Raw genomic sequence first — 18,954 nt, 5'->3', positions numbered from 1 at the left:
GTGGGAGGTGTCAATTCACCACAGCCCTGAGAATTCTCAAAGAAGCACTCTTGCTCACCTGTCCAGTTCTGACACCAACCAAGCTATGAACTTTTTTGTACTCGAGCTCTTATACTTCTTGGGATCTATTTGCTACAGTTAAACCTAAATATATGTGCATTTTTAAAAGAAATAAGCAAAACGTCAAATTCAGAACAAGGCTGACTTCTTGCTGAGCTCTTGAGTTGATAGTCTCCACCTTCAGAATTCCTCTTATTTAGGAAACAAAGACCAGGGCCTAGGAGAGGGTTTACTGGAATAAGTGCTTCCCTGGCAAGTGCAAGGGTCTGAGTTCAATCCTCCCCCATTCCGCAAAAATAAAAAGAAAAGAAAAGAAAAGAAAAGAAAAGGAAGACCAGATGACAATTGGGACAGAATCTCTAGAGATGTATTACTTAGCTACACAGATTGGGAAGATATGGGGGGGAAAATAGCTAAATGGACATTTCACAACATGGGGTACAATAATAGAATTTCTTATAAATCAATAAATTCTGATTTGGGGGGTATGTTTTTTATGCATTTTAGCATCTCCATGCTAGCTATAGTAAAGAAACAGTAACTGTTCTTTCTTTTCTTCTTTTACGGCAAATTTTTTTTCATCTTAAAGAGCTCCAACCTTACTTTCTCTTTCCTGTGTTTTTTCTTACTCCTGAAGTTTACAATGAAATCTTTTGGTTTATTTTAACATTTTTCCCAACCTTCTCCTTTTTTACTTTTTCAAATGAGTGGTTCCTTTGAGGAGGTCTCAGAAAGGTCTGGGTTATAATGTATCAACTGAACCTTGAGCATTTACCTAGCAATGATTTATTGAGCAAAAGTTTGGGTTTTGCTTTCAAGGAAACAATAGTATACTGATGTCTCCTGTCCATGTTCAAGTTGGAAAAAAATCAGTGCTAATTTAGTACAACTCACACCCATACACACCATACACACACACACACACACAGCAGATAATCCCATTCTACAACATCTATGGTGTGTCTGCATTACACACACACACACACACACACACACACACACACATTTCTTATGATAAAGAGCTCACTGCTTCAAGGGGAAATCTATCCCATTGAAAGGCAACTCCAGGAGTTAAAAAATTATACTTACTCTTTAGTAAAATTTTATATAACATTTAACACAGTTTAAGTGATCACATATTCCAGTAGAAATTTCCTTGCCTGGAAATCAATAAATGAGTTTTTAGAGCCAATTTTGAATGTTGTCTCTCCTCTTCTTTTTAATGTTGTTTTGTTTTTTGCAGGGTCTCACTATGCAGCTCAGACTCACAGTGATCCTCCGATTTCTGCCTCTCTAGTGCTGGGATTGCAGGCAGGCACCATCACACACGGACTCCACTGCCTGCTCAGTACACCCGGGGATGGAGCTGGCATGGCATGCAGTGCCGGGGATCAAACCCTGGCTCCTGTGCTTACCTAAGCAAGTGCTTAGTCCAAGTTATACCAACAGTCCTCTATTTAATGTTTTAACTCTTTATTAGCACATGTTTTTGGTACATAATGATTTCATTCATTCATTCTTCCTGGAGAGCTGGTACATGCACATAGGACATCTTAACTCCTTTCACTTCCCTTCTCCTTCCTCCCCTCCCCCTGAATGAAATTTTCTTAACTATAAAATGAGAGGTAAGAAAAAGGTTCTATTTACTACTAATGATAGAAAGCTTACAATGAAGGCCATTCTGTACTATGGAGATTTTGCTTTAACATAACTCAGATTTATAAACTATTATTGCTTTGGTAAGGATATTTAAAGTCAGCCAAAATGTATTACTCTGTATTACAACCCCATTCACAAAGATGGAAAAAAAAAAATCATCCAAAGCTGTATTGAAGTTCAGATATAATTCGACATTTATATACCTAGTAATTCCAACAAAAATCAGACATACATAAATTTGTATGACTTGTTCTAAGACACTGAAGTCTGGTGTCTCTGATTTCAAATCATTAGTCTAAATCTATCTTTGATCAGTTTTAATCATTCAATGCCTATGGTTCCATTTTTGGAATGCCCACAACAGTGGAACATAACAAATTATTTTACCTTCAAATTCTTGTTTTTGACTTTTCCTAGATTTTATTTATATATATAATGTATTATATATTTCATGCAAAGATTAAAAAATTGCAACCTATGTATTAATTAAACACATACAAATATCTAATATATCATGGATAATCAATGACTATATTTTCTATGTGTTGCTCTGCCCAACACATTTCATCAGTGCCAATGTTCAAAACAAACAAACAAAAAAATCCCCAGAGGAGAGGTGTTTCTTCCCTGTTATTTGATGAACAGAGGTAAAAGACTAAGTAAGAAACCTGGAAAGCAAAGTCCTGAAGTTGCTGACTCCAAACAAGCACTGCACCAAGGTGGCTGTTACCAATGGGTCCAGGCATTGTGCGCATAGTGTGTCAAGCTCAAGACTGCACATGAGATGCTGCCAAAATCCAAACAAGGTGAAGCCCACAGCACAGGACAATGAGGCAAATCAGATCGGCTTGCTTCGTCTCATTGCCTGCTCTGCGCCTGTTCTTCAGGTGCTCTGGTTTGAGACTCCTTCTGAGAGGGAAGTCACGTTTGTCTGGAGGGTCTGGGACTTGAGAGACAAATTAAAATGAGAAAAGTAAGTCTCTGGGCTTATTTCTGTACAGGATATTTCTACTCTTGCAGTTATGTATATGGTTCCTGTGGAAAGCTCCCAAGTTCATTTCCAATATTATCTAATATAAATCTCAAGTTGGTCCAGTCATAGTTAAAAGAAATCACATAATAAAAAGTAGAGATATCCTTTCTGAGTATAACTGGGACGGGAAAAACAACCAACAATAACCCGATCACAGTAACTGAGGACAAAGATCACTAACATCTGTCATCTGGAAGTCCAAAAACTAAATAGTTCTAAAAATATGAAAATGTTCCAATGCTGACATGATTCTACAAGCATAAAATTTCACACAAAAAGTCTGTTCAATGTACAAAATTACTAAAATATTATATAAAATTAACCTTGGACTATGTATTTGATGTTATTTGATGAATTGGGTTCCATCTCCTATACCTCATTCATATATTGTATACACAAATATTCAAAAAATATGAAAATTCCAAATATTCAAAAATACTCTGAAACACAAGTAATTCACATAATGCATGCTCAATCTGTAGAAAGCTCCATGCAAAAGTATCAATGCAAGTTATTCTCTGGAAAGCTGGAATACTTCGTATTGGCTTCTGATGTCCACTGAAACCTACCATAATGTTGCAAGTGTCCTAAAACAAGCTAAGAACTAACATAGAATCAAGCAAAATCCTCATGAATGAAACAATCCCAGGAACTCTATATCCCTCTAACAAGCCCACGCCGACACCTCCCTGTACCATGCTACTGTCACCATCTCCCCCACCTGCAATGGCTCTACTGGGGCTATAACTAGAAGCGCTGCCTCTAGGAAGCTGTGATGGTTAATGATGCAGCAGAGATGAGTCTATAAACACCTAGGATACAAGAACAATTTTCAAGATCAATTTATCTCTAGGTGCTGAAAAATGTTTAAATCAGCAGTTAGAACCATACCTTCCATGTTAAGCCACATTGAAAATAATCTTAACTAAAGTGGTTTGCATTAAGCAAAATTCCCTTAAATCCTGTATGGCCAAAGATTATAAAGTTGTAACATAGTGGGTATATCACAAAAAAAAGATATCTAGGGACTTATTTTTACATTGGCAAGAAAAACAAAATGTCAGTCAACTAAATTTAAGATTGTTCACACACATCTGCTATCACTAGAATATTGTCCAAGAAAGAAGAAAGAAAGAAAGAAAGAAAGAAAGAAAGAAAGAAAGAAAGAAAGAAAGAAAGAGAGAGAGAGAGAAAGAAAGAAAGAGAGAAAGAGAGAGAGAAAGAAAGAAAGAGAGAAAGAAAGAAAGAAAGAAACAGAAGGGTGGTTCAAAGTCTAAAGATCATTAAATATTTTCCTACTATTCATGTGACTTTTTCAATAGTTCTTGGAAAGCTAACAAAGCAGAAAGCATCATACCTTTTGCTGTATGTCATGTAGAAAAATTTCTAAAATATACATAGATGGCCATATCTCAACTACAAAAGGTAACTGTAGTTATCAGTTCATCATTAAAATATTTGCAAAAATGGAACAAATGTAAAATTTGATACTTCTGACAGCATCCTGTATGAATCACCTTATTGAGAAAAAGAGACAGAAACAAAGTTTGATAGAAAATAAATTTCTGAATCTGGATACCTGCCTGTCCCCCATTTCAGAGCATAACACATTGTACATCATGGCCTGAGTCTTGAGTCTCCTGGAATAGAGTTACCAATCCAACCAGCCAAAATAACTTGCTAAAATCAACCACCAATAAGGAAATGGGTACAACTGACGTTTGAAGTCACAGGTGCACTCAGTGTTTCACTTATCCGTAGAATTCAGGCAAAATTATAAAACCAAGGGAAATAAAATTCATTTATCCTAAAATCCAATTACTGATGAATGAAGAAACAGCAATTCTTTTAAAAATTGCCTATAAATAGTATATTACAAAGCAAAAAAATAAAATGAAATTATCTATAACTGAAAGAATTATTTATATTTGAATTGGGTGTTTAGATACATAAATTGAATTTACCACCAATTTTTCAATGTGAAGAGAACTACTGAGGGAAATAAATTTTATAATACAATAACATAAAAATACTTTTTAAGGCTAAATGGTTTAGCATAAGTAAATGTTCTAAATGCACTTAACTGATCTAAGAAATAACAATTATTTGTTAGCTTGCTTTCTATGGCATTATGTTCTTTTGACAAATTTGAATAACCAATCAAAATAACTGCTGTGGTCATTCTTGGTAGTAATTCAAAATATCATTTTCTCATTTGGTCTACATATTATAATATCATATAATTTCATAGAACCTTAGACCCTTTTAATAAAGGGGCAAAAATGTTTTTGAAAAAAATACTTTTTTATTTTTGACTTGAACAATTATACTAAACTATTTTAAACCTAATTGAATATTTCTAATGATACTAAAAATATTACCTCAATGAACCATATCATTCATTTTATGAAAGGGTGTACCCTTATCCCTTACTTGCTTTCACTGTACATATTCACTGTATGTGCCAGCAAGTTTAAAAGTTTATGTCATAAGGTTTCCTCATGTATCTCAACACTAGAATACCTAGACATTTGCTTTTTCCACAAATAAAAGTCTAATCTAAGCCGAAAAAGTTTAACTGCTCTTCCAAATGAGTTCAAATCAGAAGCCACATTTCAAAGAGAAGCTTGTATTAACAAAGGGCAACAAACTGTACACTTGGAACTATTTTCATGTGCTTATAAAATGTAAAAAAGTAATCAATGCATGTTATGTGCATGTACTAAATCCATATAAGAAATGTAAGCATTGTGTACTGAATTATATAGTGCTATCCAATGCTACTTAATGCTTCTTCCAACTATTTTGTTCAACTGCAATGTAATTAATTTGTGGTGAGTTTAAAACCTTAGATTCTCAAAGTTGAAAGCACAAGACTTTATACACCAACGCAATAATAATGCAATTTGAAAAGTAATATGATAACAGTCTCAAATAATATTTTGATTGGCTAATACTGGTTATAAAATAAAATGAAAGCCACCCCTTGTTATTACTTAAAATTATCCCGACTCAGACTTTGGAGCATCTTTTCTCCTGTAAAATGTAAGGTACCTAAGATAAATCACAGGCATTTGGAAAACTTACACAGTCAGATTGTTTGCACTGGTCAGCGTCCCACGTTGTCAAGCACTTCTTAGACCTCTCCATGGTGCTGAAGAGTTACTCTTGCTCATTTGAGAGCAAAGAGTTATTGAATTCAAACTGACTTTAAAATAAATCCACAAAAGTCCACATACATCGGCAAATAGTTACCTAAAGAATTTCTGCAACACATACTACAAAGGATACGCCTTTTTCTTTCAGTCATTAACTATGCTCAGGCAAATCAGAGTATTTTTCAGAACAAAAATTGTCACATGCTTATGAAGAACAGTGAGCTCTTTGGGAGACGAAGTTTGCTGATTTTTGCCAGTGTTCTTCAAATTGAAAAAAAAAGAAAGAAGATACAGCTATCCAGAGAACAGTGGATTCCAGAAAAGTTCTTGATCTTTATGTAGAAAACAAGCTCTCATGAGTGTAAAGAAGCCAATTCACATTATCTTGTTGCACTATTTTTTAATATAAAGCTGAGAATGCCTCGGGACACTGCACACACTGTGTAAGCAGGTCTGTGTCTCTCTAGCCCCAGCTTCTGTTTGCTGAAGATTATCACAGCAGAAATCAAGCTCTTGTGCCTTTCACAGATTATCTCTCTGAGACTGAGGCGTATAAAGAGCCACATGACACCCAATGATGTCATCCCTAAAGCAGGTCACAGTTACTGCTGCATGTAGATGTAGTTCTTCGATTAAGTATCTAGCATAGTGATTTTCATGAGAATCTGTTTTCATTAAATCAGTTGGTCTTCTACCAATACACTTAACCCTATCAATACAGTGCTGTGAAAAGTGAAATCAATTTGCAACCCATGCATGTGTGAAGCTAGAACCAGCTTCTGGTGCTGCCTTAAAAATGGATAATTGTAATTAACTCATGTAATTGTAAAGTACTGGTGTGAATCATGGCCCTCAAGGGGCTGCAGGAGCCAAAGGGTCTCTAAAGATGTGGAGTCTACTTTTAAAACAGTTTGTAGATGACTTTGAACTTCCAGTCATCTAAAAACTAAAAAACACAAATGTATTCAATTCTTAACATTTCATTTAATGAAACAAAAACATTCCAGAAGCATAGAAGAATTTATTAAGACTGTCTCTGAAATGATCTTAATCTTCTCGAGAACTTAGTAGGAAACTAACTCACTATTTTTAGATTTTTACAGGTCAGAAAACAACAATTAAAATTTAGCTATGCTATAATTAATCCATATACAGTGCTTGATTGGTATAAATATTATATGTAAGTATCACTTGAAAGAATGTGTGATAAATCTGTGCTTTGTGGTGCAGCTCACTTGCAATGTCAGAACTCTGGGAGGGTGAGACTAGCAGGAGTGCAAGATCCAGCCCAGCCTGGGCAGCTTAGCAGTTTAGCAAGACCCACTCTTTAGAAACAAAAAAATAAAAATGAGTTGAAGTTGCAGGCCACTATGAAGGGCCTAGGTTATATTTCCAGTTAAATTATTTAACCCCTTTCCATGGCAAACAAATAATTCTCATCGCCAGAGTTAAGAATCATTGAAACTAATCAGATCAGTAATTACTGAATATACAGAGGATAATCTAAAAATATTATGAATAAAAATTTTAAAAATTTTAAAAAATTACAGTGGAACAGATTATCATTAATCCCTCTCAAAAAAGTCTCCCTTATTTCAAATATACTTATCTGATTGTTGCCATTTTCTGATAGCTTTGGAAGTCCTCCTTCCTGAATGCCTTCATTTTTACTGTTGTAGCTACCTCCACATGCTGGACTGATTCACAGGGCTCACTTTTCATGGTCATTTTGACTTTGGTGGAGATCCAGAAGTTCATAGTGCCTGACTCAGTGGAAAAAAATGGATGAGGACACAGTGTAATGCTTTTGACAGAAACTGACATGACAGTGCCAACTAAGGACATAAAATACAACTTCCAAACTGCTCAAAAAGTGGCAAAAAATGCATTAAGTGTGTTCGAGGTGAGGGGAAGTAGCTTGAGGAAGATTAATGGCAATCTGTCTTTTACTGTTCCAATTATGCTTTTAATTTAAACCTTCATTGCATCTTTTGATCACCCCATATTTCCTCTTTTAAATACTGTAAAACCAACATAGAGTAAATCCTAGGAACTTGGGCTTAGGATGTGGTGGAGTTCTATCTTTGCATGCACAAGGCCCTGGATTCAGTAGAGAGAGAGACAGAGAGAGAGAGAGAGAGAGAGAGAGAGAGAGAGAGAGAGAGAGACTAGAATACTAGGAACTTTTCTGCAGAACACAGTACTCTGTCACTCTGTCATACTTTGAAAAAGACAAAGACTCCCATGAGTCTAGGAAACAAAAACAAGATTTTCTGTACATCTAGTGTCTCAAAGCAAATCTACTAAAACAATGGTGATTGTTTTTGCACCAGATCAGGAAAAATTTGCTTCAGCACTTTCTCAAGGCATATCTACACAATGATAAAACATCCAAAAGAAAGTTGAGGAGAAAACTAAATACCTGTATGTTTTGGGTCTTATAAATTTCTCAAGTAAAACTGTTTTTTTTTTTCTATTTCCATAACCCTGTACTTTTTCTTTTAGAGGGGGAAAGGCAATTGAACCCAAGGCCCTGTGCATACTGAGCAACTGCTTGAATACTGAGCTATATCCCAGCCCATCTCAGTACTTTCTATTACTTTTACAATGAAGAAGATTATCTGAAACTTTTAAAAATATATAATATCAGACCCCCTTCTCAGATATTTTCTGATAGAAATGATCTGCTGTGGTGTATTTTTTACATGGCCAAAGTAATTCTTATTTAGCAAATATTATAATAATTCATAGATATAGCTATAGATATGTCAATGTATGCAATTATATAAAATCTAAGTAAGGAAAGATATTTATGAAATTTATTGTAATAAAAAGACAAATTGTTGTTACATTGAGTGCTCATTGTTGTGTTTGGGGGTGCCCTTTTCCCATCTTCTTCAGTTTCCATACCTTATTTTCTCCCTTTCTTCCTCCTCACATACATGAAAAGATACCTAGATTAGAGGAGTAGGGAAATGAATGAAATCTTTGCAGCCCAGGACAGCCTTCCTGTTCAGGATTCACTCAGCCTGCCCTCCAGGTGAGGCAAACAATTTCAATACAAACTATGGCTAGTAAGCATACACAATTTCAAAGTCCAGTAGCAGAAGACAAATTGTTGCCCCAGTCAGAGTTATGCTCACAAATCTAACTGTGACAGGAAATAGAGTTGAGATTTTAATCTGCTTACATGTCTTACTTTTCAAAAGAAGTTCTTAAATCAAGAACAGAAAAAGGAGTTATTTATAGACTTTCTCAAATCTCAATTCCCAATAGTATTGCTTTGTTGACTGGGTTCTTAAAATCTAAATCTTACTTGCCAGTTAACGTAATGAGCATTCTATGTGAAATAAACAAAATTTTCCATTTGCATATTACATCTATATGATAAAGGCCTATAAAAGAGGGATGTCATGTGTAAAACTTCACCTGAAAGTTTTACACAATGCATTGTTCAACTTGCGCTAATTTTATTATTGAGTCAGAAATTACAAATCAGAAATTCTAGACTTGCAATTTTATTTTAAATGATGAGTCTAGTCTACTGTTTCCCAAAATGTGGTCTATTAATCAATAGCCCAGAAAATGTGGTTTATATGAGTTTCATGGTCAAATGAGCTTAGAGATGCGAAAACAGTATTGTCTTTCTACAGGTTCAATATTTCTATTAACTTAATAAGTCTCTGAGAAACTTGAAGCAAAGAAATTGGTTTTACTTTACCTCTCTTCCATTTAGTATTTATGAGTATTCTGCAAAACTGTATTCTAAGCATCAAATTCTAGAAGTTCTGCACTAGAAGGTATTTCTGCAGTCAGGTATTTATTACTAATGATAGTCCAAGCTTCCATACAATTAATCAATGAATAGTTATTGAATGTCTCCTCTAAGTTATGTTGTTACAAAAGGTTCTAATCATGACTAATCATGGAACTACAGAATTTGGTACTAGAGAAGTGGGATCCTTGCTTTGTCTATATCTGACCATGTATCTCAGGTGCCTTTGGACTGGCTTGTGGGAAGAGACTGGAAAGATCCTGAGATGCCAACTGAAAAAGTAGACCTGCAACACTTTAAATTGTACTTTATGGGAGATTTTGGTCAGATTTCAGAAGATTTGTATGATGGTAGAAATGATACCAGCAAAGATCAGGCTCAGGAGGTTTCTTCTGGAAAGGATCGTATTAGCTGTTGGTCTCCAGACAATGTGTGTCAAGGCTTGGCAGAAAGTTTGTATGCATTTAGCTCTTGTCCAGAAATTTTTCCTGAGACTAAGGGCAGTGAACTAATTAATATTGCAGAAGAAATTTCAAGACAGTCTAACCTTGAGGCAAGGGCATGGCTACTATTGGGGGCTTTTATTCAGATCTAGGTTAAGAATCAAAAGCAAAAATTCTATCAGCATGGTTTAAAACATTGTTGGTTTGGCCAGAAAGGAAGCAACAGTAAAGCTGTGGACTGCAAAGGCAGAGCAGAGGAGGTCTTGATTGCTTAGCAGGAACAAGAAAATAGAAAAGATGGAATGATGATATTGCAAAAACCAGAAGGACTCCACTCCGTGCAGCCTCAAAACTGGAAAGGTCGAAGACTTTGCTTTGAGAATAGAGGCCCAAAGCACCAAGTTCCGAATGCTAGTGGCCTATAGAAATTCTTCTTCAGGATTTGCTTCATAGTCCCTCAATCTCTACAGCCAAGAGAGAAGGAAGCCTGGCTACTGCTCCAATCAGTAGAAAAATTTGTGTCATCCATGTGATTCTGGATTTAGAGACAGGAAGAATTTGAGTTGTCAGAAAGGCTTCCACCCAGATTTAAAAAGAAGGCCTGAGAGGCCAGGCAGTGTGCTTGTGAGAAATCAGTGTGTGAAGCTGTTATTGTGAAGCTGTTAAAGGTTCAGTAGAGACTCCACAAGTTTGAATAAACCAGGAATATTCATTGTCTGAGGAAAACTACAAGGAGGGTGCAGAGCTGGGTCAAGAGAGAAGCCATGGGAGCTACCACCTCCAGAGGTACCGCGGGGGTGGACCTGCCTAAAACCTTTGCGTTACACATCTTGCAACAGATTGCCTCTGATGCTGGACATAGAATTACAGGACAAAAAAAAAAAAAAAAAAAAAAAAAAAAAAAAGAATTACAGGACTTGATATTTACCCTGCTAGATTTTGGACTTGTTTTGGTCCCATTCCTTTCAATCCCTCTCCTTTGTACCTTTTGGAATGGAAATGTAGATCTTGTGCCATTGTATGCTGGAAGTGTTTAACTTTCTTTTCATTTGTACAGGAGCTCACAGATAAGAATTTGCCTTAAATCTCAGAGCAGATTTTGGACTTGGATTTTTCAGCAATTGTGAAACTGTTAAAAGTTGGGCAATTCTTGGAGATGGACTAAATGCCTTTCATATAAAAGGATGTCCATAAGTCTTTGGGAGACAGAGGTGGAATGCTATGGCGTAGGTCTAGATGTCCTCTCAAAGTCCCAAGTAGTAATGGGTGGGGCTTCATCAGAAGTGGCTTAATCCAGAGTGTCAGACTGATTCATAGTGCAATGTTTGCAATGTTTGGCTTAAAGATTCTAGGAAAAAGAGTGAGTGATTACTAAATCAGTCTACTGATTGATTTGACACCATCCCAATCCTGGTAAGCCGGATACAATGTAAGGGAAGAAAGAAGCTTGTCTTCTCTTTCACTTGCTTTGCTACCTTCTGCCCACCATGAGCTGTTTCTCCTCTGCAATGCCCATCTGCCACCACACCCTTCCTTGGAGCCAGCCAATTCTGGACTGAAACTCCTACAAACTGTGAGCTAAATAAACCTTTCCCTTTTTAACTTTGGGATTAGGTATTTTGTCTCAGCAATGAGAAAAGTAACTAAGATGCTGGGTGTGTAAGTTTGTAGAGACAGGGGTTGTATTTTGTTTCTTCTGTTCACTTTTTGAGTATCATTGCATCCCTAATTTGGCAAATGTTTGGCACACTATGAAACTCAAATACTTGTTGAATGAGTGAACAAGTGATATAGACCTAAATGATAATATAAACAGCTATCTCTCCTTGCAAAATAGGTCTTATTAGCAAAAGAGAAATACAAAAATAGCCCTAAGACAATGAGTTTTTCAGAAGAAGAGGGTTTGACAGTAGATCACACTCCAGTTCTACACCATCAAATTTCTCCTTGCACCTCAATGCATCTTTCATACTTATCCAATGACTGAGATGTTCGTTTGTAACAGTGAAATTGGAATTTGTAAAAGATCATATATTTTATCTCACTTAACCTATAGAACAAAGGCAAAAATCTCTGAGAGGAAAAATGGACCCCAATTTTTCTCTCAACTATATTTATCAAAACTGAACTGCTTTTTGTCCAGAATTTTCCATTCATATGTCTCTATAAGGTCAGAGATCATTCAAGCAATTTTGTAATGTTACAGGAACAAATGAGTCAGTGATCAAGGAATTATCAGTTTTGCATGTTATTCAAACAAGTGCTTGATGTTAGCAGTTCTTGATTATATTTTAACAGCAAAATTTCTGAAACTTTGAGAAAGAAAACATTTACTTTCTAAGATTCAGGTTTGAAGAAAAGCTTGTGTGCGTGTGTGTGTGTGTGTGTGTGTGTGTGTGTGTGTGTGTGTGTGTAAATGCCAAAAAGTCTTTTTACGCATGGTCACTCTATTGTTTGAACTGAATTTTGGGATAAATAGGCTGACAGAGAATTGTGCTGCTCGGGGTCTAAGAAGCAAGATAGACGATAAAGTTTGGGTGCTGAAACACTAGAATTCATGGGACCGACATTTATACCAGCTGGGCATAAAACTGCAACTTGCCCCTGACCCAAAAACTCCAGGTTACTGAATTATTAAGTAGCACAAGGCTTATTATGTTCCCTATAATTGCATAGCTCTTAATATAGTGCGTGAAATGGCCCCTGATAATCCTCTTCTAGGGTCATTTTCCCTCAAAACGGACATGGCTTTGTAACGAGACTCTCTCCCGGTAGTTACCGGACAGGCACGTGAAAAGACTTCCTGAATAGGACCCCAAATGCATTAGAAATAATATCAAGAATCAAAAAATGGGACTATATCAAACTAAAAAGCTTCTGCAGAGCAAAGAGACAGCCTATAAAATGGAAAACAGCTTTGCCAGCCACTCTTCTGATAGAAGACTAATATCTACAATATACAAAGAGCTGCTATTTTATGTGTCCTCCACCCCCTGGCAGAACTTCAGTTCACGGATCGCACTGCCCCCTGCAGGCCAGACCATAACAGCACTGCAAAGAATGGACAGAAGGACTGCACCACAGGGCAGGACCACGGAATGAACCTGCAAGGCCTCCAGACCATTTAAGAATTTTTTCTGGAATTTTTTTGCAGGAGTATATACTAATGCTTTCCTAAAAGGCTATCAGTCTCAGAGATTATAACATACATCCCAGTGTCTTTTTATTTTAGTATGCAAGGCAAATTCCGGATTTCTCAGACTGGAAACTAGAAGTACAAGTACTTTATCATGTGAAATGACTATTAAAATACATAAAGCATTTCCACTGTTGTCCTCTGTGCTATAATTAATATTTTAAGGCAAATGTTAACTCTTTACTTCTCAATTTAATAGCCACATTTTCCATTCCACAGTAATTGTTATTCAAAATTTTTACTTCTGAAGCAAAATTTTTCTGTTGCCACATAATACACTGTGGTATAAGTGCACTTAATATGCAAATTGCTAACATAATTTAATATTATCTTCCCTCCTGTTACTCTTTAATTTGGTGCTGAACAGCTGAGGTCTGAGATTTTTAATCAAAGAGCACTGAATGAGGCAATTTCTAAAATCAAATGGATTTTTCAATTGTTTTACTCATTATTTATAGCTATCAAATTGTAAAACGATCTTGAAAATGCAGTCACTGACTGCCGCCCCTACTGGCTGCCCGGGCCTGAGCGCAGGCTTAGCATCAAGTGATACAGCGTAACGGAAAAGCGAGGCATCGTGCTCCAGCCCACTGTGCCACCTGAGGCGATTAGTTACCTTCTTAAGTCTCATTTTCATCACCTGTAAAATGGAGATAATAATAGCACCTTTTTCATGCGGTCATTGAGAGGATTAGCAAGATAATCGGAGCAAAGTATTAGCAAAGTGCCTGGAACGTAACAAGTGCTCAGCTCTCATTTAGATGATGAACTGGAGAGCTCATACTTAACCATTACTGATGTTACATATGGAAGGCAGAAATAGTCTGAGAGTTATATTAACCACTGTTCTTAGCCAAAACAATCAGAGCAAAAGCATGCAGAAGTGTCATGCTCATTTCGGCACAGGGAATCAGTTGGATCTTGGAGCTGGTTTCCCACGCAGTGCCTGCCTGGGCCAGACAGCAAGGACAGGAAGGAATTGCAATTGTTACATGCATGGGGGCTTGGGGAGCAGTTGGTGAGGCTCAAGAGTTAGGCAACAGCAGTTGGCATCCAGTTGAGGCTATACTAAAGGTCAGTAGGGGGGACGACGGGATGAGATGAGACAAACAGCTGGTCAAATTCGAGAAGACTGTCAGTGATCTAAGCAAAACAACAATCGGTCAAACCCAGAGAATGAGGGCTGAGCTTTAACAAGCTGGTGACATCCAATAGGAGCTGAGGACTGGAAAGCTCCCTCAGAAGCCCCTTACTGACACATACCATTTGGTTTGAAACAAAGCATTTTTTATAAGTTAACAGACAATGTTGTGTGATTTTATTATACATGATGTTTTGAAGGACCAATGGCTTTTTTCCCCCATGATTTTATTGATAAACAAATAGCAATGAGACAGTTTCAAATCAAATTGGTGGGACAGTTTCAATAATTAACACATTGCATGACCAATGGCTTTTGATACCAAAGTTCCAAATAAACTTGCTGGTTGGTCTCGTTATGACAGGCATAGTTGTATGGCCCAGGAGTCATCTTATCTCCCCCATAAACTTGAGATCTACATGCCAGTAGACCAGAAAACCAAGTCCTCCTACCTGGAGCTCCCTGAGGAAACACAAGAATTCAGAGGCTGACCAAGGTAAGCCAGAGTCACCTTCCTTTCTTTGGGCACCTTTTCCCCAACTGGCTTGCAAATCTTGAAAGAGAAAAGGTTGAATCATTCCAAAAGCAGTCTTGGCAAAGTGATGATCGTGGCAGATGGATAAAAAGCTTAGCATTAGCCCTCACTGTTTATGGGCAATCAAGAGTGAGACTACTTCCACACATGATTGGGTCATCTTTGCCCTACGACCTCAGAACTAAATGGTAATGATACAGTGAGCGTAGGATTTCTCCCCATTTGGTCTGACACACCTTATGAAAAATCCAGTTGTGGGCTGGGAAGGTAGCGCAGAGACATAAGCACCTGCCTGGCAAGCACAAGGAAGAGTTCAATCCTCAGAGAGAGAGAGAGAGAGAGAGAGAGAGAGAGAGAGAGAGAGAGAGAGGAAGAAGAGAAAGAAAAATACACTTGCTAAGAACATGTGAGGGAAGCAATACAGCTACTAAAAAATCATGGCTCTAGAACTTGGCTAAAGAAGCTATTATTATTAGAAAAGGGTACGGAGACATAAGTAACCATGACGACCTCTGGGAGGTAAAGAACCCACATTGATACACAAAACACCTGAGGCGCTAGCATCGAAGTGGTTTAGCAGCGTCAATATAACACAAGGACATTTTTTTCTAGGAGTTAAATTCAAAAAGCTAAACACCTTAAAACAGCATTAAGACCACTAGACAACTGGGCACAGCCACCGTGGGCAATCGTCCTGATTGGAATGCAAGACGATGTGAATGCAATCAATTCCAACCTTTAACAGGTTTATCAGAAAGACAAAATGATTACTAACGCTGAGTTTCCGTCACTCAAATCAAGCTTCAAAGTCATTTAACTTACACTTTCTATCAGCATTTACAGGAACGCGTCGGGACAGTCAACTTGCACCGCACGTTACACTCACAAATCACGAGGTCTGCACAAACGCGAAGCCCGGTTTCCAGTGTGGTTCCATGCGCCCTCTAGTGAGCACGGGGTTCAGTGAACACAAATCCTTCTCCCAAAACACTGTCTTAGAAGGCAAGGAGTCACTAAACATTCGATTTTGCTGTCAGTTAAAGCTAGAACTTCTGCCACACTTATTTTCACAACTATCACTCATCTCAGTTCCTCTCATTAAGAACTAATACAGAGGATAAAACTATTAAAGAAGATGAAATGGAGCCGTCTGAACACATTTCACATAAATTAGCAATAGCTTAATCCTCTGGGAATACTGTTTTGAGAGTAGAGAAACCTTTTTTTACAGCACGATAAGCATGACAGCAAAAGAGTGAATTAATGTATTTTCAAAATTATGTACTTTATATAACAAGTTTCTTTCCCTTCTACCATTTTGGGATTTCAGTGACTGATTATAAATTACCATAATGGCTAAATCTAAAAAACTAGTTTCTAAGTGCCCAATGATTGATTTCCTCAAACATTTTGTATTTTTTTTAAATACAGACTTTCATCAGATTCTTTAATCCCTTAATCCTGTACCGAGAGGCACTCAGATTAATAGCTTGTGGTCTGCAGAGCTGGTCTGCTTAACTTTCAAATTTCCTTAATAGTTGCCAACATCTAAAACTGAATTTCTGGTATTTTCTGGAGCAGGCACTGCCGTAGGCCACTTCTGTTCTGTTATCCCCAGGGCTGAAATGGCTGGTCCTGTGGGGAGGAACCCACCCACGGCACTTAGCCCCAGGCACACTGAGCTCAGCACTGCTTATCTGGCCCCTGAGTCGTGACTGCCTTCAGTTCTTCTTGAAAATGTCTTTGCTGTAATCCTAATACACAAGCTAACCTTCCACCAAGACAGCATAACACAATGCTACTAGAGACGCATACTAAAGACGCACCATAAAGAGCACAACAAAAAACCCACCTTAATAACAGAGGAATGAGGACTCACAAGTGAGAAATTTTAGTTGATTCAAAATGTAATGTGTTGCTTCCAAACTTAGTAAAGTTCACTTGTGTTTCTATTTTGTCTTTGTTCTGAGATGACAAAACCCTTCCCATGTAGCACAAAGTACCATATCTGCTTACAGCCACAAGCCACGGCTCACGTGCTCAGATTTCTTTCTTGGAGCCAGAGATCAGCCTACAGATAAATGGTGGCCAGGCAGGCCAAGAAAGTGGAATGGTGACACTCACAGGTGTGCTGCTGTCGGAAAAGGTGTTCATGCTCACGGAGCTGCTCAGTTTGTCCGAGGAGACAGAGGGTGGGGATGGGCTCCTCTTCTCTAGGGCGTCGTGCCGCTGCAGGTGTTCACGCCACGCTCGCTGAATGCTGTGGAAAGCCAGCACACATTCTGTCACTCCCAGGTCACTGCCCATGGATGCGGGGGGAGAGAGAGAGAGACAGAGAGAGACAGAGAAACAGAGAGAGACAGAGAGAGACAGAGAGACAGAGAGACAGAGGGAGACAGACAGAGAGCAGAGAAACTACAGGGAATCTGAGGAATTTGGAGACAGAGAAAATGTAACACAAAGAACATGCCTCAGGAAATCAGAAGACGTGGGATCTGACTCTACCTGGGCCACTGAGTTTCACTACATTTTCCTGGGTTAACTTTCACAGACTTGCCTCGGTTAACTCAGCCTAAGCCAATTTGGCAAAAGTCATTGTCAAAAGTCAAAATAGTTTGCACATGACAGCACACTGATTTATGAGGCACAAAATCTTCCCTTTTTTCATCTTATATTTCAAATGAGAATAATGAATAGGCTGACTACCACATCTTAGTTCAGTCAGCATTTCAGTGTTGAGGGCCCGTTCTGTGCCAGGGTCCTTGCTAGGCTCTGGACAGAGGCTCTGGTCCACACAGCAAAGTGGTGCCTTTCAGACCTGCAAGTGAAGGGTGGCATTCATAACATTGTACAGTGAAATCCCTGTGGTCAAACTGATGGTTGTGCTTTCAGAACAAGACAGACAAGGCCCCTGCAGTTATGAATTTTGCATATTATGGGATGAAATATGTAATGTACAACAAAGAAAGAAAGAAAGAAATTGAAAATGTTATATTCTATTTAAAATTAAAGTAACATGTGATTAAGTGACTACATAGGATTATATTCAAGGAAATTATTTCTCAAGATTAGTATCAGAAAATGTCTTCTATTTTGAGTGACAGAAACTTCTGATGTGTGAAAACTAAGTGACTCTTTCCCCACAATTGGCTCCTTTACTTGAGATTAACATCTAGGTCTTTAAACATATGCTAACATTTCCTAAGGATTAGCTGGACAAGCAGCCCAGTGGTCAAGATTTGCCCTTTTAAAAAATTTGAAATAGTTATGTTAATTCCATCGCTATGTCTTCCAGGTGCTTGAAAACTTCTGCCATATGTAATTCTTCCACACACACAACCTAAGTCACTAGCGCTCTTTCTGCTTAAAAAAATGATGTATTTTCATTTGGCTAGAATAATTCAAAGATCACCAATTTTTAATAGCCAGAGGACTTGCTGGGCTTGGTGCGCATGCCTGTAATCCCAATAGGAGGGAGGCTGAGGCAGCAGGATCGTTGTGAGTACGAGACCAGCCTGTGCTGCAAAGTAAGCTAAAGGCCAGCCTGAACTGCAGAGTGAGACCCTGTCTCAAAAAGACAGATAAAGAAAAGGACACAAAGAACGCAGAAATGCTGTCATGTCATTGAGTCTGTATGGCTTCCCCCAGTAATCAACACTGTAAATTGTAGTACTAAAAGGAGAATTCAGAAGCTGCAGTGAAAAAAAAACATGCCTTAGTGTCAGCGTTAGCTTCTCTGATGCCAGGAAGCCTCAGCTCCTAATTCAGCTGGCACAGAATTGGAAAAGTAAAATTATTTTGAGTGCACTCCAAATTATACACACTTTGAACCCCACCAAAGCAGTCTGTTTCTATGTTTTGAATTGAATTATATTTGCTCAGTGTTTTATTGTACAGTGCTTAGTCAGATCAGCTTTCTCTCTTTTTGTCTTTTCTCCTTGTCCTCCTCCTCCT

General features: G+C 37.8%; 1 protein-coding gene across 1 annotated transcript in view; it reads right to left on the bottom strand.

Annotated features, from left to right (window-relative positions):
* LOC101575222 (IQCJ-SCHIP1 readthrough transcript protein) overlaps positions 1-18,954 on the bottom strand; it is an 890,224-nt gene that overhangs the window by 612,098 nt on the left and 259,172 nt on the right. Inside the window, exon 4 of the mRNA XM_012516600.1 lies at positions 17,125-17,260. Coding sequence (XP_012372054.1) covers positions 17,125-17,260 — 136 coding nt within the window. The remainder of the gene's footprint in view (positions 1-17,124; positions 17,261-18,954) is intronic.

This window comes from Octodon degus, unplaced genomic scaffold (genome assembly GCF_000260255.1).
Source record: "Octodon degus isolate 3935 unplaced genomic scaffold, OctDeg1.0 scaffold00115, whole genome shotgun sequence".
Lineage (NCBI taxonomy): Eukaryota > Metazoa > Chordata > Mammalia > Rodentia > Octodontidae > Octodon > Octodon degus.
The sequence above is the reverse complement of the archived record's forward strand: the minus strand, read 5'-3'. Positions and strand labels throughout refer to the sequence as shown.